Here is a 21,672-nt window from a genome sequence, read left to right on the forward strand (position 1 = left end):
GACACTCTTCTTACATTTATGTTAGTTTGTAATCAAAAAGAAGGAGTAAAGATCGTCTCGAAGAGTCAATCTTATCGCATTATGATTCATTGCCTAGGGCTGATCTTAGCGGAGGAGTAGGGTCTGCAAATATATATCTCCTCCGTCCCCCACCCAGCCTGCCACCAGTTCACAATCGACATTCAGTTGTCTCGAGATCAATCTGAGGACAATTCAATAAATTGAAAAGGATTATCTAACCAATCGTCCATAATTCTCCAATAGAAAGGAAAAAAAAATTATGGAGCAAAAAACGACGACAGTCGGATTTGAACCGACGCCTCCGAAGAGAATAGATTTCTAGTCTATCGCCTTAGACCGCTCGGCCATATCGTCTTATTATTGGTTAATGCTCTACTTTGTGTCTTATCAGGCTAGAAAATGCAGCGAAGTAAATATCAACTGATGCCCACTTGCAATGATCGGATTTAGTGAGAAGTAAAAACTCATTCTGGAGATTCAAATGGTTCCGTAATAAATCAACTCTTTTAACTGCATTCAAACGTATTCGATCAATAAATCGATGTTTTATCTGAAGATTATGATCCTTAATCAGCACGGCAAAGACTAGTTACTTACCGAACTCTGGGATTTTGATCCAAGATACATACATACAAGATGGTCAACATGATCCTTTGATCCACCATTAAAATACCCATATGCAAAAATATTAAAATCCCCGTAAAATGCCCTACATTGCATTAGTCCAACAAATACCTACATGGCTCCCTCTCTACATACCTGTAGTGAATAGCGATAAGAGCACCATGACCATGCCTCCGGCGGTTCCCAATCTCATTTATCTACAGAGTATGTCCCCTACAAAGTAAAGCAAACCCCCAATGACAAGATACCATAACCAACACCATATAGCATCACTCAACCTCCCTCAAAGAAAATGCCGAAAAATATAAAACCACCCCCCCTCCGCCCAATCTCCATTCGTTTCCGCGCCAAGCCCCCACCAGCCAAGCCGCAACAAATTCTGCAATCTGATCAAGCCCTGCCTAGTACCTACACTCTCCAGTAAAATCAGGCATACAAAGCCCAATACCCGACATCCATAATTAACTCATCGTCACCATCACGGCCCAAAAATCTCTACTGGTAGATACATCCAACCGTAGTTCTATAACCCATGGAGAAACGAACTAAACCAAAAACGGTACCACCTTGCGACCTCCCCACTCCAAGTAGCCCCACAGATCGATTTCTGCACCTGCGGGTCGGCCCAGAGATTTTCATTTCATGTCTTAAGGTTTAGGTCGATTTGGGTACGGGTTTGCGAAGATCCACTGGTTCCTTTCTTGCCAAGGTCCCGTTGCCTGGAGCGGTAGTTTGGGCCGAGGGGTTGGATGTGCTAACTGCCAAGAGGAGATGACTGTTAGAGTGTTAGGGTTTGGGATGGTACGGGGGTATTTTTGGTAGTATTTATCACTGGTTCGTAGTTGAGAATTGATTAAAGTGTGTGTGGTAGATTGAGAGTTATTTGGGTGTTGGGGAGGGGTTATACCTGTCTCTGGTGGGTGGTTATGTTATGTCTGGAGTATGGATTAGGAGATGCTTCATGAAATGATGCCTCTATACGTAAATTGAATATTAAAGAATGAATGCACATTCACAACTAAATTAACTTTTCATTATCTGCAGTTACTCTGCCAACGCAATTACATATACTCATATCAACATAACCAATTCAATCCCAATCCCCTCTATCCCTCATCGCCACACTACAGCTCACCATCCAAATGCCTCCTCAAAGTACTCAACATCCTTAAACCCACCCTTCATGACATCATACACCGCAGACCGACACTCATCCGCCATCTTGGCCGGTCCACAAGTAATAACCGCCAACCGGGCGGAGCTAGCATGCGCTTCTTGGGCAGCAGTGCTAACGGTGGAGTTGATAGATGGCCGTCCGTAGCGTAGCTCAACATTCAAGTCCTCGACGGAACGAACAGATCCACTTGCCTTATCCTGGAGAGCGGCAGCGTCGACCTCCGCCTCCTTCTCCTTTGTGGGAGTGGTAGCCTCAGAGCCAATCCCGTTTCCGACAGCGGATTTGTCCGTGCAGAAGAGCGTCGTGATGATGTCGCTGTGTTCCAGAGCCGTAGATAGATCCCGGCAGCAGACCTCATCGAAGATCTTCTTCTGACGACCCGTCCAGATGAGATGGATACGGGTAGTTTTGGTCTTTCCGGCCGAGACCCGCGAGATGTGGTCTATGATGTAGGGCACGGCGGCGGCAATTCCCGTTCCGCCCATGATCATGAGGATGTTGTCGAAGGTGTGGAGAGGGGCTTGGTGGCCGTAGGGACCTTCGAGGAGAAGCTTGGTGCGGATTTCACCGCCGGCTTTCTGGCATTGGTTGCGGAGACGTTTCGTCCAGCCGTCGTAGGGTCGGATGTAGAAGATCAGCTTCGTCTCGTATTCCTTGGAGTCGGGGTTCTCGTAGCATCCCAGGGTGAAGGGGTGGTTTTCCCAACCGCGGAGAGTGTAGGGTTGGTAGAGGTAGTAGTGTTGACCTGGGGCGGGTGTCAAAGACTGCGCGGCAGGGTACATCTCCACCCGGACCAGGTCGCTTTCTGAGCTGTAGGTGACGGTGGAGAGGGGCGTGGAGAGGAAGCCCTTTCCGAACCGCACGTGCATGTTGCAGTAGACCATTCGCACGTAGCGGAGGCCACGGTCGAAGAGCCAAATGGCTACCAGGGGCCAGAGGTAGGGGGTGTAGGTCTTTCCGTCGAAGCTGGTGTGCCTGGTATTATGTTAGCTTTGATGTCTGAAAGTGGAGAGGGGCCGTACATGAATAAGGCGTAGATAGTCAAGATAGAAAAGAGGAAGTGGATGATGATGAAGATTTCATAAGACTTCTGACGAAGGTAGGTTGCTGATTGGACCAGCATGAAAACCATGACGATCGTGGCCTGGACTTGTCAATTTTCAACCATAAGGCATATCTGGATTTGACATACCACGACACCCATGTACCAATACTCTTGTTTCCATGCATTCCAGTATCTGCCATCTGCGTATTCTCAGCATAGTTCATAGATACTGAGATAGTATACCTACCGTAAATTGCAAAAACCACCGAGTAGTTAATCGAATGAACCACTGCAAGAAGCGTGCAGACCCATGCCGTATGACGGTGGAAAATGTTGAACGATTGCAGGCTAAAGTCGGTTGCCCAGAGAAAGATGTTGTTTCGTCCAGAAAACAGCCACAGGAAGGGCAGGCAAGCATAGGAAAGAACCCCAGTCCGGTCTGAGGAGTATTGCCAATTCTGCTGGAAGACACTCGGTGTCCTAGAATCAGTTAGTCATATTGTAACAAAGCCATGAGTATCTCCACGTACTGGATGTTACCCGTGAAACTCTCATAGTTGACGCATGCCAGAATAATAGAAATAGCATAGAAGCCAAAGACAATCAGGGTATCTAGTCGCTTGGGAATCGTGTGATAAAGGAAGAGCTGCTGATGATTCGACAGAAAAGGAGCGAAGCTGGCGGGAATAACAAAGTAGGTGCGCACAAAGTGTGCCGCGGCAGCAATAGGTCCGAATGATCTGCAGCCAGATGCGCTGTGCTTTTCAGTATCCCTACCGTGGGAAAGACTCATGCTGGCCCGGGCCATCTTCCAGGCTTTGGAGACCATTCCAAGGAATAGGACACCGCCCCAATACCCCATGATGCCCCAACCCATCCGTTTATCTTTGACTAAGGCATAGTCGTGAGTCACCTGGTGAAGGTTAGTAATCCCATCACCAATTACCAAGAAAGTAGACTCACGTATGACTTGTATGCTCGCTTGTAATATGAATGGCTGAGTAGGACCGGGGTGGAGATGGTTCCAGTTGTAGTGGTACTGTTCGTTTCCGGGTCGATGAAGGACAACGAGGCAATATACTCATCGGTAGCGTTGGCTTCAATCCCCGTAAGGCTGATCAGAGTTGCACTTGCATCCTCACAAAGACTGTCCCAGTAGGTTGGAATTGCAGTGTTGAATTGTTCCTTGGTGCACCATGATTTGGCGCTAACATATGCGGACATGACGCCCACTGTGCTTGTGCATAATCCCGTCGAGCTTGATCCATGGTGTCCACGTTTCTGTCTCATTGATCGTCTGCCATGGGATGTAACCTTGAAACCACTGCTGGAAGCACTGCTGGCAGTGATGGTGGAAGAAGAATCACTGGAACCATGTCCAGAGCTGCTAGACGAAGAGCCGTGTCCAGAGCTGCTCGAGCTAGAAGACGTCGTGGTTTCGCCCTCCCATGTGTAAGAGCCAAGAGATTCATAGATAGCGTAGAAGCAATAATCTGGAAGATTAGGAGCCGAGAATGAGAAGCCCCCCGCGACGACTGGGGTCACAACCCAGCTCAGTCCAAGCAGGATAGCAGCTTGGGTTCGCATTGTGAGGTGAATGGACTTAAGAACCTGACTATTCAACTGAAGCAACAAGCCCGGTATATATGCTTGACCAGACTTTGCCTTCCACTATCATGCGGTCCTAGATGGACCCATTCTTGTCACTTGATTGCAAATATCCGAGCCCACAGACTCGCCTCCATCAGACTTTTCGTTGGCAAGTTTTCTTCCGGTCATACCTCCTGCACTATTCCGGACCTCGGAGGCCGCTCATGTAGTCAACCCCATATTTACTAGTCGGTTAGTATCCATCAGCGAACCATCAAACTGTATGGTACTCACTATCAGATGAAGAGATTGATAAATCGAAATGACGACCCATCAGTATACGTATGCCTAATTCTCACTAACCATGGCCACCGTCGGAGCCCCCCCGTATGTGGGCTGCCAAGACCAGTATCCCCGAGGTAGCCTGAATCTGATAAGATCCACCAGTCGAGGAAGGGCCATATAACTGACAACAATTGCTTGGCCACCAGGGCTGGTCTCCACTGGCAGGAGGCCACCAGCCTGGATGCCGTGCTTGGCAATCTCCCGCAGGTTAACAGACTGTCGGGGTCCCGGAGCACATGTGGCCGCACCCCATATGTCTCGTCGGGACCTGTTCCGAGCCCTGAGTGATTCTAAGCGAGAGTGGACGAGTACTGTCTCCTTGGCACTTCATTTTCGCCTTGTCGGGTCAGTATCCCATCATGGGAGTTTGTTCCAGGTTCGTTGTCGCAAGGTATGCACGTTTCAGGGTAGCCGGTCCGTATGCTGGCGGCAATTATGTACCTATTGTCTGATCAAAGCGAAATTGTCCTTGGCATGACATGTAAATCCATGGTTGGGCTGCATCTGGCGCAAGAATCATTCTTATCAATCTCTGCGTTCCAATGAACGGCCGGCGTGATAGTTGGGCAGGATAGAGCCAACGAGGCATAGGCCATGGCAGTATCATTCGGATCCTTCTGGCCATTGGAGTCAGTCACACCCTCAAAGTCAATCATCCGTCTCAAAGAATATTCCAGTCTGTTTCACGGTGATGTATGGCCACTAACAGTGCTGGGAGATGATTTTCACTCCCAGAGTTTCGGATCCACCTGCTTTCAAGTCGAGCAATTCCTTCCCCATGGCTTTCTACTCACTTGATTCGTCCGTGTCCATGGAAACACGAGATGCAAGTCACCGCAAATTGCCCGTACGGTGGTTCCACCGGCCCACCTGTGGTATCCCGAGTCAGTGCATCTAGAGAAAGAAGAAGTTTGCGAGCCTCCCCGCCGAACCTCGAGCTTATTTAGCGAGCCGCGCTAACACAATCCGTGGCGCCCTTTATTTCCACGGGTCATCTTATCAATCATTACCGTATGGAGCGGGTATGTTTGGTATAATTACGGGCACATGGGTGGTGATATCGGCTCGTAAAGAGCGCTACTTCCATCTGAGTTTGAGGTGGAAAAAAGCCCAAAAGGAATGGAAAGCATTTCAAAGTCAATATAAAATTTCTAGCGGGCTTAATCACTTTCCTACCGCCATGGGGTGCACCATATTCAGTTACGACGATGAACACTAGCTCTTAGCCCGCCCCCATGTCACTGAAATACAGGAACGGTACCGCAACGGGCGAGTGGTACTCCACCACTTATCAGATCCTGGACCAAGTCCTCCGCCAAACCAAGCACTGGTGAAGCCTTGCTATCAGATTTTTCTTCTTGGCAATCATTTATGCCCCGCTTTTACTCCTACTCATGTCTTAGACACCTTGGCAGGCCGCAATGGCCATGATAGAGGCACACCACCAGCGGAGTGTCCTGTCAAGACTGATAACCGAAGACCGACAGACCGTTTTTCTTACGTAGGCAAATCAGCATCGTAGCGGCCCGAATATCCCTAGTGCGATGGCAATTTCGGTATAATGTCTTCCTGCATGAGTAGATTGAGTGCCACCTGAGGGCTGAACAGACAACCCGGAAGAGTAGCCGGACTCGGAGGATAGTCAGAGTCAAACTCTGATCCGTCGGGATATATGTTGCTTTCATTCCCTCAGCAATCTTAGGCAGTTTGGACAAGACCTTTGAATTGGACTCCCTCACTTGCCAGGAATCACTTGCCACAATACTTCTTTGGTTGGTTGCCTTGGAAAAAGCCCGCGACATCATGGCCAACGGTGTTTTTGCAGTCACGGGTAAGATACTTGTCTGTCGAGTGCAGCGCGATGTGGTTCCTTTAGTCGGTGCTCACCAGACATAGTGTTCTTCATCTGCTTTCGTGAATGTCTCGAAAGTGTTATCATCGTGTCCGTGCTTCTGTCTTTCCTGAAGCAGACCCTAGGATCAGAAGGTGATACGGGGACACTGAAACGATTAAATCGACAAGTATGTTCACATCCTTTATATCACCTCAATCTTCCCTTGCCCTTATGCCTTCACTAACGGCTTCTAGGTATGGCTTGGTGTAGCAGGAGGACTATTCATATGTTTCTGCGTCGGAGGTGGTATGATTGGTGCCTTCTACGGCCTCAATACCGATGTCTTCACTGGCAGTGAGGATATCTGGGAGGGTGCTTTCGGATTTATAGCTTCCATTATTATCAGCATCATGGGTGCCGGTCTTCTCCGTGTCTCCAAGCTGCAGGACAAGTGGCGAATCAAGCTCTCTCAGGCTCTGGAGGAGAAAGAGACAGGCCGAGCGGGCATTATGCAACGGTTCAAAGACTGGTCCAAGAGGCATGTCATGTTCCTGCTTCCCTTTGTGACTGTTCTTCGAGAGGGTCTCGAAGCTGTTGTGTACGTCGGAGGTGTTGGTCTCGGTCTCCCTGCTACCTCTTTTCCCCTCGCGGTCGTTTGTGGTCTTGCTGCCGGTATTGCCGTTGGATACCTTCTCTATCGGTGAGTTGTCGAGCTCCCATTATGTCGCTTCGGGTGCAATGAGCCGCCCTCTGTGAGATGAGGCTAATAACTCCCTAGGTGTGGTAACACTGCCTCCCTGCAGTATTTCTTGATTATCTCGACGTGCTTCCTCTATCTTGTTTCCGCTGGGTTGTTCTCTCGCGCCATCTGGTACCTCCAAAACAACGCCTGGAACAACATCATCGGTGGTGATGCCTCTGAGACGGGATCGGGTGCCGGTTCTTATGATATCCGTCAGAGTGTCTGGCACGTCAACTGCTGTAACCCCGAGCTAGGTAGTGGTGGCGGATGGGGTATTTTTAACGCTCTGTTCGGATGGACCAACTCTGCTACCTATGGGTCCGTGCTGGGATACAATCTCTACTGGATCTGTATCATCATCGCATATGTCTGCATGTGGTACAACGAACGGTACGGTTATATCCCCGTCATCACGGCCTGTATGGGCCGAATTCGCCCCAGGAAGGCTGCCAGTCGATCCAGCAGTGAGGGAGTGGTTGAGATGTCCGAGAAGAGGAAGGAGACAGATCTGATGCCCTCTCAGATTGTGACTCGGGAGGTCAAGGGCGCCTGAACCTGTAACAATTTTCCTGTGAGTGGACGATAGGGATGCCGATAGCGGTGACATTGGAAAAGGAAGGGGGTACCTTCCGCACGCAGTGGCTGGCGACGACGGATTGAGTCGGTTGTCGAACTTAGTATTACTTACTTTTATTTGCGCCTCGAGTAATTCCACAGAGGGAAGAACTAATGGAACTAATTATGCTGTAAATCAAATTCTTAACTGGCATTCATCCTTTTGCTGATAGCGATCCATCTCTGTAGGGGGCAGCCAGGGGCTTCGAAAGGAAAGCACAAGATCAAGAATATAAAGTTGTTCAGGCAGCTGATTTGGTCCTTGGATGACAACGCAGTTCCTCAACGTCACCTAGCAGGCAACCCCGATCATCATGTGGCGGGTTGTGCTCGGGGATAAGCGCTGGTGCCTTGAGATCCGGGTGGATCCCCGAGCAGTCAACAACACCGCCGACTCGCATGTATTCATTACCTGCTGGTGGATGCGATGAGATTGTTCCCCGGAAAGACAACATACATTCGCTTTCTATACGATCATGCATCATCCAATTTTATCATGTCTCACTGCTCTTACCAGCTGGACTGCCGTGGCCCTCGCCCTGGGACGACATTCATATCCCCAACCCGTGCAACATACCAACTACATCTTCAACGCCATTCACGCTTCCATGAGACAATGGGGGTCCTCGCTACATCATAATGGCATGTCCTTCTTCCTTGCCTCCGTACCGCAGGGGACTAAGCTCTACCATGGCGATTCACGTTCAGACATTATCTCCGACATTGGTTGGATGGCCTTTGATCATGAACACGCGATGGTATTTTCTCGTCCGGCTTCCAGGTCATTACAGGGCCCGTCGGATCAATCCAGCTCGCAGCAAGTGATGGCATCCCAGGAAGAGAAAGATGAGGCGGGTTGGTTCCATACCTACGTGACTAGAAACGATCTGCGACTGGTTTACATCGATGGAACCTCGGTGGGAAAGTCACATATAGGCACACTGGACCTGCAGGATCGGGTTCTTTTTGAGGATAAACTTGAGAGCAGAGGTGTGACCTAGGAGTCGCAGCGTGCTTGTGTGGTGTGTCAAATCGCCCAGGAGGAATGGAATGGCCGGATTGACGGCGTGATTCGCATGGCTGCTGGATTTGAGATCATCCTCTGCAAACCCGAGCAGATGCTAAAGCCAGTGCATATTTCCCGCGCCAAGCTCTCCGGTCAGGATAAAGGAAAGCAGGGCAGCAAGCCGGGGAAATTGCTTCGCACCGTCACGTCCAAATATCACATCATGAGTGATCCGCTTTGAAAAGCCAGGCTCAAGACATCATCACCACACTAAGCCAGATACCTGGCGCCCGAGACGAGTTTAGGCTAGGAGACGGAGTGCTGTTCGGTAGTCATACTAACTGTCTGGAGGAGATTAATCATGCCAGAGAAGCATCAGACTGATTCCTCGTCTTACAATAAGGATTCGCGCCCTGATATCTTACTACTCCTACTGGCTCTTCAGAGCATGGCTTTCGTCTCAGATCCGAGCTGATTATCAATTCGAGAACATTGAAACATGCCATTGATATTATCCACTCTTGAGCGAATGAAATTGAAACATCTCAGGGCGAAGTATTTCCATTTTGACGCTATACAACTAATGATGTTTTGTTCGAGATGCAGGATCATATGCGGAGGGAAGAGAGGGATTGTGTTATACTCGAGAAATATAAAATGGTCCACATCGTGTGCGAAGTGGAGCTTCCTCTCGTTGATTGCAGATCTAGAAGCATCGCTGACAAGAACGTTGAATTTAATCGCGGAGGAGTGGAGCGCGACTGATCACCCGCGAATTGCGCGACGGAGGGTGAGAATCCTGGGTGATTAGGTAGTCTCCCCATTCTAACATAGCTTGTGTGTGTAGACATATCCTAGCGCCTAGTTTACTCGCTCTTCTGGTCCTGCTTGATGAGGTCTGCTGCTCTTTCCGCGAATGCGTACACAGTGGCTTGCAGATTCGCTGTGCTTACAAGCGGGATAGCACTCGCATCCACAACCCTCAGGCCTTCGATACCATAGACCTTTAAATTAGAATCCACCACTCCGTCCTTCTCGCGAGGCAGCATGGAACAGGTCCCTGCAAAGTGCCACATGGAGACTAAATTATCCCGAGCATACTTCTTTGCGGCATCTAAGTCTCCCTGGAAGTCTGCATCTGGGTCTCGGAACTTTAGTGGCTGTTCGAGCAGCTCCCCGAGCTGAGGTGACTCTGCCAATTTTTTGATACGGAGCAAGTGCCGTGCCATGACCTCCAGATCGAGAGGATTCGACAGGTAACCAGGGTCAATGATTGGGGGCTTTTCAGGGTTGTTGCAGGTACTTGAGTTCGTTTCGTCAGATTTGATGGATATACGGTTTGTTGAGGGGGCGGGGGGTATGGGAAGGTAGCATGTGAAATGTGAAGAATCAGGAGTTAAAGAATATCACACAATCCCTATCAGGGAAGAAGAAAACAGAAAAGAAAAATTACTTACATATGAACGCTTCCGCGAGAAAGCGGTTGAGAGAGCATTACTCCAAGCGTGACGAACTTTCCAGGTGAAGCAGCTGGGATATTCCCGTCCTTGAGGTCTTTCGAATAATTAGTCTGCCCTAAGGCGGACAGGTACGCAGCTGATGGTTGTTTGGGATCAAGAACAGTGGCCTTGGCGATGTCATAATAGTCTTTTGTCGCCCTGTGCTGTGAGTTCTCAGGGGCGTCGTTCGTAAATAATGCCTGGAGAGCACTTCTGTCCGGCTCAGGAAGAGGTAAATAAGCGTAGGTATGAACTCCGAGTGATGCTAGGCGCCCAGATTGCGTGGCAGCGTAGTCCTGCATTGCCTGACCAATGGCTTCAGGCTCTTGTCTAACCAGAGAGTCCTTAGTCTCAAGTTCAGGCTTTGCTTGGAATGCGGTGTACGATATCATATGATCTAGAAGTTGTAGATGTTAGTTCTCATCCCAAAACGAGTATGCGTCAAAACGAGAGATGGTTTCAAGTTATTTAAGAGCCGGTGCTAGACTAGAAGCTGTTCACATACCCTGAAGATTCTGCCCAACCCCAGGAAGGTCCACCACTATATCAATGCCATGCTGTTCAAGAAGTTCTGCTCTACCAACTCCTGAAAGTTGGAGGATTTTAGGAGATTGAAAAGCACCAGCAGCAAGTATAACTTCACTCTTTGCCTGAACAGTCGTTGAGATGCTATCGAGCTTATATTGGACTCCAATAGCTCTGGGAGGGTTGCTTTCATCAAACAGAACTCTCTCAACAAATGAGTTCGTAAGAACATGAAGATTTTGTCGAAGCTCAGCAGGCTTAAGATAGGCTGAGGCAGAGTTGCTTCTCCTACCCTCCGAGTCAATACTAGCCAGACAACTGAATGAGCCAACAGAGCTGTGGATGAACGGATCTCCGGTATTGTATTGTCCACTGCTGCGGAACAGTTCGGCCCATGCCCTGCGAATAGGGTGTGTCTCATTACCAAAAGACGTTTGGATTGGACCTTTCGCTTCGTTCAATCTAGGCCAGTCCTTGATTGCTAGGTTTTCTTTAGCACCTTGTGCTACAGTTGGACTGTTATAGGCCTTAGAGAAATAGTCCTTTAACATAGTCCAATTCCATCCAGGATTACCGAGTTCCTCCCATGAGTCAACGGCTCCCTTGAAAGGAGGAACAAACACGTGTGCATTTAATGAACTGGATCCTCCAAGTGCTTTGCCCTGGTTGAGACCAAGCACTCTGCCATTGAGGCCCGGCTATAAAAAAGATGAATCAGCCCCCACACACCCCTTTTATAGAGGCAGAGACGGTTCTTACCTGAGGGGAAGATTGGAATTTCCAATCAGCATCAGATCCAAGTAGTGCGGCATAAAAGATGGGGATGTTCACGCGAGGATCTGCTGTCATGTCGGCGCCTGCTTCAAGAACCAGGACAGAGATGCTAGGGTCCTCGCTGAGTCGAGAAGCAATCACCAGGCCAGCTGTACCGCCGCCAATAACGACAAAGTCATATGCAGTAGCCATTCTGTACTGTGTGCAGGCTTAGTTAAAGATTGGACGAGAGTATGAAAAGAAAAGAACTGCGAGCGTAGCAAGTAGTAGCTTGTTAGGAAGTAAAGGAATGCCTGGAGACGGGAGATATTATATACCTACTATCTATGTTAGTACTAAAAGATCTTCTAGTATCATAATAATGAATAAAGAAATAGATTTCATGAATACCACCTTCCAAGATACTAGTTAGAACTGTTATAATTAGCCCCACAAATACCAGTTCTACCCCGCCCCAAAGTACTGGATCGAACGGCCTCTCAATGCATTTTAGGCTTTTAGCATGTCTATAATTTCCACGGTATCTATTTCAAATCACCGGCTTCTGCCCCACTATAACTTCCAACCGCTAGTTACATAGCATGAAACTGAAGTCTGAGATAATCATTGCGGGCTTTATATAAGAATAGAAGGTGAGGTAGTGTGAAGAATATGTCTGTATCGCGAAGTACCAAACATATGGGTGTATTTCCTCAAAGTTTTTTCGCTAGCTGTCTAGTAACTACTCCTCGCGGATACTCATGTCCGCGAGAGGACTGTGGGTCACGTGATTAGGATATCTCGCCAACTAAGGCTTGCGACGGGGCTGACATCCGCATGGGCATCTCTCGCGATAGACCCATATTGCGACTGTTGTAGGGATATGGATCCTTACACTTTACTACAAATATATTACCGTATCAGTACTAGAGGATAACCTCGAAAGTGGAGAATAGAGGACTGTATTAAAGTTTAGATAGGTTTAAACTTAGAGTACTTATAACTAGGGGAAAGGGATTTAGGAGAATAATGAGAACAGACTCCAAAAGTCCTTCCGAGAAAGCTTATTTTCGCCTTGCGATTATAGGGTTTTAGGCTATAATATGAAGACTTACAAGGCTAATGTCCTGATACTGAGTTATCAGTGTAAAGTTGACCTGAAATATCGGCGGCGAGATGTCGGTGCTGATTGAGGGCATTCTATTGCTCACACTTCACACAATCTAGCTGGCTTTGCAGCTGGCTTAGGAGTTCATTTAGATGAGCTTTTAGCAACGGCACCACAAAAGTTCGCCCTGCACATGAAGGTGAGTTGATGGGCATTATACAATTTTCTACCCTGTACAGTACACGCTCGGCTAATTGTCCTTCACCACTTGTTTACCTTTTTGTACCTGCCCAACGGCTGTGAGCCGCAGCAAACTCGTGTGTCAAGACATAAATATTATATCTCTACATCAACCTCTTTCCCAATAAGGTCTTTTGCTGTCTGTGCTATGGTACCCTCTTCATCACTGCCTCGTATTTCACCATGGTACTGATTGAAGCCTTCGCGCTTTGCAAACCTGTCCAATATAACTGAAATAAATCGATTGAAGGACATTGCACTAGTTAAAGTATTGCTTATCTTGTTGCTGGCATCGTCAATCTCACCATTGATACTTTCATTGTTGTACTACTGATGCCTCTGGTTTTTAACTTGCAAATGATTTTATCCAAAAAAATCGCCGTCTCTGCAATGTTGAGCCTCGGGGCAATGTAAGTTTGCTCCTCTTGTTCTATTTCTTTTTGCTTGCAGAAATACGTTACTTACCATGTTAACGCTTCCCAGGATTTGCGTTATTTCTCTATTGAAGGTCGTTTGGTTATGGACTTGGAATCTAGCTGACCTGACCTACACTGTTACACCTGGTGCTATTTACTCGGTATTGGAACCAACGCTTGGGGTTGTAAACGCATGTTTACCTACAATCAAACCTGCTATCACCGAGCTATTTGGAGCGTTCGTACTTCTCCTGTGCTGCTTGATTGCTTGACAAGGATTCTTGATTTCCACATTGAATGCTTTAAACTGACACTTGATAGTAGCACGCTTCATGGTACGAAAGGCAGTTCCGACAGCGGGGGTATCTATAGTAGCAGATCGAGTCGAAAGCTCAACGGAAAAGTGAAAGGCAATCTTACTCGGGATTTCGAACGGCTTGATGATGAATTTGCGCTTCATGAAGTGCACATCAACAGTCATTCTGATGTCGGTCTCATCAGAGGTGACCATGAATCGTCGAGTCCAAGTTTACCTTGAGTAATGGGGGAGGATCTTATGGCTCAACTTCACTAGTGCAAGCAAGTCGGGCATGTCATGATGTACTATTCGGTAATTTCATTGTATCGAAGCCTGACTTCCACTGTTTAGGCTAGGCGTTATCGTAGATACTATCATATTTTGTTTGCTTATGTATATTACTTTCTCATGTTAGCGTTCAACCCCCTCGGCCTCTTTACTTGCTGCTTACAGCGCTTACAGTCGAGCAAATATGTGAGCATTTAGCGCCAAATCAGCAGTAGTCACGTATTTTTCTGGCCCCACTTCCCGCTCCAAAGAGCAGCGAAAGGCCACAAATCAATCCGTCACTGATTCTGGCTCTGATGTCCTTATTAAAATGCAGTAAGCACTAAAAAAATGGAGGGCCCTCTTGACACAGGAAATGTGTCATTCAGTGTGACCTGATTATCTGATCCATATGAACCCAATTGCTCTGTGGAAAGAAGGCTTTTCGAGGTATGTTATGACAGAATTTCCCAACTCGACCAAAAGAGATACCTCTTAGGTTAGTGGAACAATTCCAAGGTAAATAGTTTCCAACATGTTACCTAGTTAATTTTGAGGATGGCCGGGATCAGAGAAATTCAAATGAGACCAAGGAAACAGGACTCAACTCCAGGGTTTCTATCCAGACCCCACGCTGACAGCGCACATGGTGCCGCACTTACAATCCTGTACTCCACATCCGCTGCAACCTTGTAAGCACAAACAACAGAGGATGGCACCACACAAATTCCGCGCATCAAAAAGGATATCGAGAATCTTGGATGATTGGCTGCTTACCACATACTACCTTACTAGTGTGGGTCTCAAACAGCGGCGCTCGGTGTAGATACCACCAGTTCACGATCACCCATTCTATCCAATCATATTACCGGCATGCTCACCCTTGGTGAGCACGCAGCAGGGTGACCAGCTTTCATGATAACCTATGAACACCAATGCATATCCATTAGGCCTCCTTCATCGTAGTAGCCCCCTCCCTGCCAAGGGTAGCACGGCCACAAGCGATGGCTGCTACACTGGTTATATGGGTTTAGAAAAAGACTGTTTTTGGTTATCCAACACACTACTTATTTGCAACCGAACAAAAACAGCAGAACGGCTACCGGGGCTCGGGCGGCGTAGTCTGGCCATAATGGCCTTAGGCAATGGTTGTGGAGACATCTCGGATCTAGGAGCGTGGACCTGGTAGATCCGGAGAATGTTCGGCGCCAAGTAGCCGAGCCTCCACAATGCCTAAGCATGTGTTGTGCACCAGTACATCTGCCTAGAGAGAGCATCGAGGACCTTCTTCGACTAGTGGGGGTTATTTGTAAGGAACTTTCCTAGGGGAAAAAGTCAAAACAAGGCCATAAGGCCATCATTATCCGCAGATACTCTGCGGACCCCTGGAATCCCCTATATACTCAGGTACATACGGGAGGAGGTAGGTAACTACCTTTGTGAGGACTCACTTCCTTACAGAATACGAATATGGCTATAATTTCTGATAGGTAACAAAGGAGGGAGATGAGGTGGCAAAGAAAATAGTAGGATTTTTATTTTCAGAGTAAGTAAGACAAGAGGGGCTTAATAGGGACCTTCTGCTCCGAAGATAATAGTCGGCGTACTTCATTTTAGGTTTAGTGTTGGCCGTTATAGGAAAGCGGTCAACTCTTTACATAAGCCAACAATAACGTAACTAACTAATCGGTAAGCGAGCGGGCAGTGTAAGCGAGCGGGCAGCCGCGCCCGCCAATACAACTTCCATGAAAAGATGAAGCAATTATTAGCCACTATATACATAAAATCTCGTGCTTACGTGGTGTTTTGACATGTAGGACACCTTATTCTTGTATGTCTTACTGTATTACAGTTACTGCAGCGAGGCGGTGCCCGGTGGTGAGGCTGTTCTTCCTCTGCAGCCGATTCCACCGGCTGGATACTACTTGCTTTATCAGCCCCACAAGTCTGTGTAAATGTGTTTATAGCCTCACTAACAGTGAGGCTGTTAAGGCCTGTCATTTGATGATATGATCTCTTCTTCTTGGTGTTTTATCTTTCTAGCCCAGCTTGTAGTTTATTAACTTCTTCTTCAAGTAAGACAGTCCGGTTGAAGGCAATCTTGTAACTCTTTATAATATAGACTAAGGCTGCTTTTATCTGTAAGGAAGGACTAATTGTATGTTCATAAAGATATCTCTTAATTATTGTTTTATGCTTCTTTAACTGTCTTATATTCTTGGGCGTCTTTAGCAGTGTTGACATAGTGATTATACTACTTGTTAGAGTAGCCTTCTGTAGTTATAAAACAAGCTGGCCAAGCACTTCGTCCGGCTGAAACGGTACTAATCCTGAAGTCTTAAAGGTGCTTTGTATAGTTGATTTCTTAAAGGCAAAAGAACATGCCTCTGGATATATATCCAAAAAATCAATCTTATCAATATAATAAGCGCCTTGGCAAGTTAGCCGTTCTACTAAGCTGCTGTAGGCTTGTTTTAACAGCACGAAACAAGCTATATTAAGTAGTTAATAAAGATATAAAGAATACGGAGGCATACAGATAAAGATAATACTATTTTAACTACAGATATTAGTAAATTCCGGAGTTTAATAGGAGTTGTGTCTATCAAGAATCAAGAAGCTATATTGTCCAATCCGCTAGTCTTTAGTAGCTGGAATGAAGTGTTTATAAAGCCAGTGTAGACTAATCTTATTAAAAGTCCAGCCATTTGGTGATAAATTGATACGCTAATTATGTAAAATATAGTCTTGAAGCTAGGTCTTAATATAGACTTTTTCTTTAAAAATCATATATAGAGTTAACACAGCGCTGGTAGTGTTAATATACTTAATTAAGGTTACTTATTCACGGTTACTAGACTGTATAAGAAACGGCTTACTTATACAGTTAGATCGTGTAACTACACGTGCTGTAGCTACTATATCCATAGCAAAGCCTGTTTTATCAAAATTCTAAACATCTTTATTAAGAATTCTGTATTCTGTCTTAACAGCTTTAACCCGGGCAAACCACTTGCTAAGAATCTTTGGATCCTCGCACTTCGCATGTTGATAGTTTAATCTTTAAGAAAATCAAGTTTTCAAAGCTTTATTATGGTTCACGAAGTTGTATACCTATTTCTTGCCAACGGAGGCTGTAGAATTCGACTCATGTCTTTGAAGAAGGATATTAGCTATTCTCTGAATGTGTAATGGTCAAGGATGAAGCCCACGCTTTACAAGTGAGAGAATCTAATTCTTTAAAGCCTCTTCTTCAGAAAGAGTCAGTTTATGAAAGTTGGTATATATATCATAGCGAGATTGAACTCCTTGCAGGCGTCGTTGAAGAGTTGTTTGTGGAATATTAAAAACACGTACAGCTTCTGCCATAAACGAAATTTTGTCCTTCTGAATAGTTTTAATAGCAAGGCAGATTCGGCCTTCTTGTTCCACCAAAGATTTTGACGATCGAGGCATTTTTGGTGGAGTTGTTGATGGTTGAATTGCTTCAACTTGAAAAACGCGAAACTGACGCGCACGGCTGCCCGCTCGCTTACCGATTACGTTATTGTCTCGATATTGTTAATATCGTGATGATATTAACTAGTGGACCCACTTCGGGTTGGCTAGCGTATTTGAATATTTGGCTACTGGCTAACTCGGCAACTAACACAGCAGTCTGAAATCATTATTCTTTATATTAGCTAGTGTTTCCCGCGTACCTATACTAAAATCACGAATATCACTAATATTATATTGGGAATAGCAGGGCCAGCACAATCTCTTCCTTAAACAGCTTAGCGTCGGTCTCTACTGGCAGAAGTTACGAAGTACGCTGACTATTATTTTCAGAGCAGAAGGTCCCTAATAATCAGGTGAGTATAGAATATGGAAGGGGGGACTGAAGGAGGTTCTTGTATACTTAGAGAAGGTGACAGGCGGTGATGATAGTATAGTATATCAGGGCGACTAAGCTGAGAGCGGGAAAATTAATTATAATAACAAATTTATAAGCCTAACTGCCAACCCCCCGGGCCACTATGTATTGCTCTTTCTCCGATCATGTACCAGAGTTACATCCCAACTTAATCGCTTTCACGTTCTATCCCCGAATCACAAGCTCAGAAATTGGCGCTACAAACAGTGTATAGTGGCGCTCTCCTGTATGGTCAGCCCCCTCGTGGCTGATGCTAGATACGATCTCGCCCGATATTCCCCAATCGGGTATCTACCCCCGGGAACAGACCTGATTCCATCCCCAGATGCTCGTCTCCGTCTCCATGCGCATCGGCCTAAGACCGGGCAAATAGCAACCCAGAAGAAAGCATGGAGTCAGCAACGAGCGTCCGAGTTCGTATCTTTCTACCGAGCGGGTTTGGAAAAGTGTGTCTGTGGATGGAGGCAAATCCAGGAGAGTTGCCGGTGGCCCTATAAGCATCGCACTAACCGATTTGGGTAGTGGTTTGCGAAATGTCAGTCTGTGATTTCGGTTGATGGTGTTTCCCCGTTCCGTTCCTTTCTCCCATCTGCTGGTTTGTCCAGTGGAATCCCTTGCTTTTAAATCATCTTGCTGGGACATGTACCACGAGAAGTATATATCGTCTGCTTCCGCTGCAATGGTAACCGGACCATTCATCTTTGCGTGGATGCCAGTGTTGTCGAAGGAGGAGAATATGTACAGGTGAGTACGGCATTTTGATCGCAGTGAAATTAGGAGGGAATAGGTGAGAGGTATATTAACGACAAGAAGGACAAAACAGGCAATAGGTTGAGGCAGTTGCCTCACCCATCGGGGTATAAGGTCAATGATCATCAAGTCTCATAGCACGGTATCATGGCTTCATCCGACGTTGCTCATCGCACAGCAGCAAGATGTCCAGTCATCGGTGCTGTGTCAAGTATGTCGGTACTGGACACATCCGGGCTGTCCATGCACAAGACGGAAGCCAGCCGGTAGCCCATGGTCGAACCAACACACTCCAGAGCTCGCCGGCAAAGAGTCAGTTGTTCCGCGGTCGCAAGCCGGCAGTTGACCACCACCCACATCGGCCAAAGGAGCGTGTACCCATTCGCCAACTTGCTGTTGGGATGCAACTTGAACTCATTTGTCGGGGTGACATGTCCGAGGGTGTAAGATACAGTGCTGCAAATCACTTCGATCAAGCTTTTGATCCGATTGCCTAAGCCACTGAAGGTTTCTGCAGGGAGATTCTCAAGATGGTCATCATCGATCGCAAACATCACGGAGGCGAACTTGTCAGAACACTCTAGGACGTGCAGGAAAAAGAATATCTGGGCGGCCTGGACGACGGCCAAAAAGCAAGGCGTCCATGGGTCTCGCGAGGCGGCTTGCTCCGCCTGGTTCATACCGTCCACGGTCGGAACAGAGAGCTGGTGCTTCCAATGTTTAGGGACTGCTTCGTCCCAAATGCTGATCTGCTCCATGATGAAATACGCCCTCCCTAGCAGGGAATGAAGCCTCCTGGCACTGGTCCCGAGTGTTTCGTACTGTTCGGTTCTTCGGAACTCGCTAGCCGACTGACAAAACTCGGATATCATACTGGTGATGATACCTGAGCGTAGCACGTAATCAGGATTGTATACCATGTTAATGGACGCTGGCAGGCACGCATATGAAAATTGATTGCTGGCGATCGCTTGTATTTGCTACAACAGAGACCGGGTCAACAACTAGTTCCCTGGGTACATGGGGGAACTTACGATTTGCGTGAATGCCCAACCAAATAATTTGCGAGCATACTTGCTACTGCGCTCTGGCCGGCCCCGAAGATGCATGAGAGAGCAGATTCCAGGAACGTGAGGATTAACCTCACCCTGTCTCTCACCACTCAGGTCCTATCGTCAATCAGCAAAGACTCAGAGCTCTTCCATGAGGCAGTCAGACTTACCATGAACATGCTCAAGAACAGCGCGGCCGCAAAAGTCTCATCTTGACCCGATGTCTCCTTGTTGCTGAGCGCTGCTGTCAACGACTTCAAGGCCATGCCATAGTGTTTTCTAGCGTTGACATAAAGCTCATTGACTCGGGCGGTATTGAACAGCGAAAGGTAGGACACGCTGAGAATAGCATTTCTTAAGCAAGGATCGCTGCCTTTCTCTTGGTACAGCTCGGGAAGGAACTCCAAATGTCCTTCACAGGGAGACCTTTGGGTAGGCATGACATGCTGGTGAAAGAAGTAGCAAAGCGACTGCCACTCCAGGCATGGGGTGATGGCAGCCGGAGGACTAGGTTGTGGGGGTGAAGAGTTCCTGAGCACTAGACGTGTGTCCGTCGATTCCTGTTCTAAGACTGTCTGTGATGGTATCCTCGGGCTGCTTGTAGACTGGTCATTCTCCGCTGATTTTTTCCCTCGTTTCCGAGTTGTGATCTTCCCCGCCTGTGGTTGCAATTTGTATGCACGGAAGGCAAATGCATCTGGATACCCCGTGCATTCTCTGTGTTGGGTGATGCAGCGACGACATGCTGGGCGAGCCCCGTCACACTATCCAGATGATCAACTACTATACCGAGTGACAGGCTAGGTGTCTCGAGCAGTTACAGAACATACCTTGACTTTACGCCTACGGCATACGTAGCACCCGGTGCTAAGCCTTCCAGGGAAGACCATGGGGGCAGCGGCGGAGCGGGAAGGAGGTATCGAATATGGTAGGCAAGGATGGCTGCAGGTCAGCTCGGAGAAAAAAGACGGTGGTCTAGAAGGGGCAGTGCTTGCGAATGGATGAGTCTGATGATCCCGGTGAAAAGAGAAGACGGAGATTCCATGGCGTTTAGCTGGAGAGGGGAACACCGACCCTCTCTCCGCCACCAATCGGGGGTCGCGCGGGATTGGTCCTCCGTCCCGATCACGTGTGTGGCCTAGCGTGGCGGGGCATTCGCAAGCCTCGACCCGAAACAATAATGCCAAGACCTCTCGGCAGTTCTACCACAGTACAAGTGGGAGTGTGGGACCTTTCTTTTTCTTGGCTTCCATTAAAGACACACAGTTCCAAGAAATGCAAGTAGGCCAATTGACTAGCATTCTCAATGATTCTTGGTTGGAATTGTGGACAGAAGCAGCAGGCGCAAAGCAAGTGGAATCGCAAATCGCAATAGTGAGAACTGAGTTTCATCTTACTAGTTGAGACGGATTTGGTTTGATAGAATAAGGCCGCTCTCTCCGGTGTCTTGGCATAGAACGGCTTTTGTTTTGACGCGTGTCCGACGCAGCCCGATTATCCTATGTGTCAGTAAGTTTGGGGGATAAATACCGATGAAACAGAGTAAGTGAAAAGGCAATGGGAAACATGGGATGCTGCAAGACAATTGGAACGACATATGATGGCTTGGAATCACTGTTCCCTTCTTGTGCACAACTACAGCCCATGTTCATAGACCACTCCCAGTATTAAGAAATCTGCCAAGATTATATCTATATAAACGACCATTAAATATTTGATTGAGTCTAACTCCAAAGTCCAAAAACCACTCTACTCGGCGACAGATCCAGGCACCCTAGTACATGAGTCTACAGTGTACTTGCTAATCTTGGAAGTGAGGTGTACCCAACAACTGCATGACCATGTGACA

The 21,672-nt window shown here is 47.3% G+C and overlaps 6 protein-coding genes and 1 non-coding gene across 7 annotated transcripts; 3 read left to right on the forward strand and 4 right to left on the reverse strand.

Annotated features, from left to right (window-relative positions):
• Window positions 1-293: 293 nt before the first annotated feature.
• On the reverse strand, window positions 294-375 carry BO94DRAFT_t163. Its single transcript has one exon. It is a non-coding gene; the product is annotated as a tRNA-Ser (tRNA).
• Window positions 376-1,746: 1,371 nt separating this feature from the next.
• BO94DRAFT_575142 (ferric reductase family protein) lies at window positions 1,747-4,454 on the reverse strand (the record flags this gene model as incomplete). Its single annotated transcript, XM_025615059.1, has 6 exons — window positions 1,747-2,797; window positions 2,845-2,966; window positions 3,015-3,067; window positions 3,115-3,347; window positions 3,398-3,780; window positions 3,831-4,454. 6 exons carry the CDS (start codon window positions 4,452-4,454, stop codon window positions 1,777-1,779), a joined length of 2,436 nt encoding a protein of 811 aa, XP_025467902.1. The 3' UTR covers window positions 1,747-1,776.
• A 2,151-nt stretch (window positions 4,455-6,605) lies between these two features.
• BO94DRAFT_596039 (FTR1 family protein) lies at window positions 6,606-7,966 on the forward strand (the record flags this gene model as incomplete). The annotated part of the gene is made up of 4 exons (XM_025616241.1): window positions 6,606-6,633; window positions 6,699-6,823; window positions 6,891-7,336; window positions 7,415-7,966. 4 exons carry the CDS (start codon window positions 6,606-6,608, stop codon window positions 7,929-7,931), a joined length of 1,116 nt encoding a protein of 371 aa, XP_025467903.1. The 3' UTR covers window positions 7,932-7,966.
• Window positions 7,967-8,469: 503 nt separating this feature from the next.
• On the forward strand, window positions 8,470-9,240 carry BO94DRAFT_585578 (uncharacterized protein; the record flags this gene model as incomplete). Its single annotated transcript, XM_025615701.1, has 2 exons — window positions 8,470-8,985; window positions 9,034-9,240. The coding sequence occupies 2 exons, from the start codon at window positions 8,470-8,472 to the stop codon at window positions 9,238-9,240; spliced, it is 723 nt and encodes a 240-aa protein (XP_025467904.1).
• Window positions 9,241-9,865: 625 nt separating this feature from the next.
• BO94DRAFT_575144 (GMC family oxidoreductase) lies at window positions 9,866-11,989 on the reverse strand (the record flags this gene model as incomplete). The annotated part of the gene is made up of 4 exons (XM_025615060.1): window positions 9,866-10,301; window positions 10,457-10,895; window positions 11,004-11,721; window positions 11,783-11,989. 4 exons carry the CDS (start codon window positions 11,987-11,989, stop codon window positions 9,866-9,868), a joined length of 1,800 nt encoding a protein of 599 aa, XP_025467905.1.
• Window positions 11,990-13,400: 1,411 nt separating this feature from the next.
• On the forward strand, window positions 13,401-13,773 carry BO94DRAFT_423334 (uncharacterized protein; the record flags this gene model as incomplete). The annotated part of the gene is made up of 2 exons (XM_025607423.1): window positions 13,401-13,534; window positions 13,608-13,773. Coding segments are annotated over 2 exons (300 nt in total), but the record flags the coding sequence as incomplete, so codon positions are not given.
• Window positions 13,774-18,938: 5,165 nt separating this feature from the next.
• Window positions 18,939-20,713, reverse strand: BO94DRAFT_465866 (Zn(II)2Cys6 transcription factor; the record flags this gene model as incomplete). Its single annotated transcript, XM_025608137.1, has 4 exons — window positions 18,939-19,751; window positions 19,806-19,940; window positions 19,994-20,587; window positions 20,654-20,713. 4 exons carry the CDS (start codon window positions 20,711-20,713, stop codon window positions 18,939-18,941), a joined length of 1,602 nt encoding a protein of 533 aa, XP_025467907.1.
• Between the last annotated feature and the right edge of the window lie 959 nt (window positions 20,714-21,672).

The sequence above is a fragment of the Aspergillus sclerotioniger genome (genome assembly GCF_003184525.1).
Source record: "Aspergillus sclerotioniger CBS 115572 chromosome Unknown BO94scaffold_13, whole genome shotgun sequence".
Classification (NCBI taxonomy): domain Eukaryota; kingdom Fungi; phylum Ascomycota; class Eurotiomycetes; order Eurotiales; family Aspergillaceae; genus Aspergillus; species Aspergillus sclerotioniger.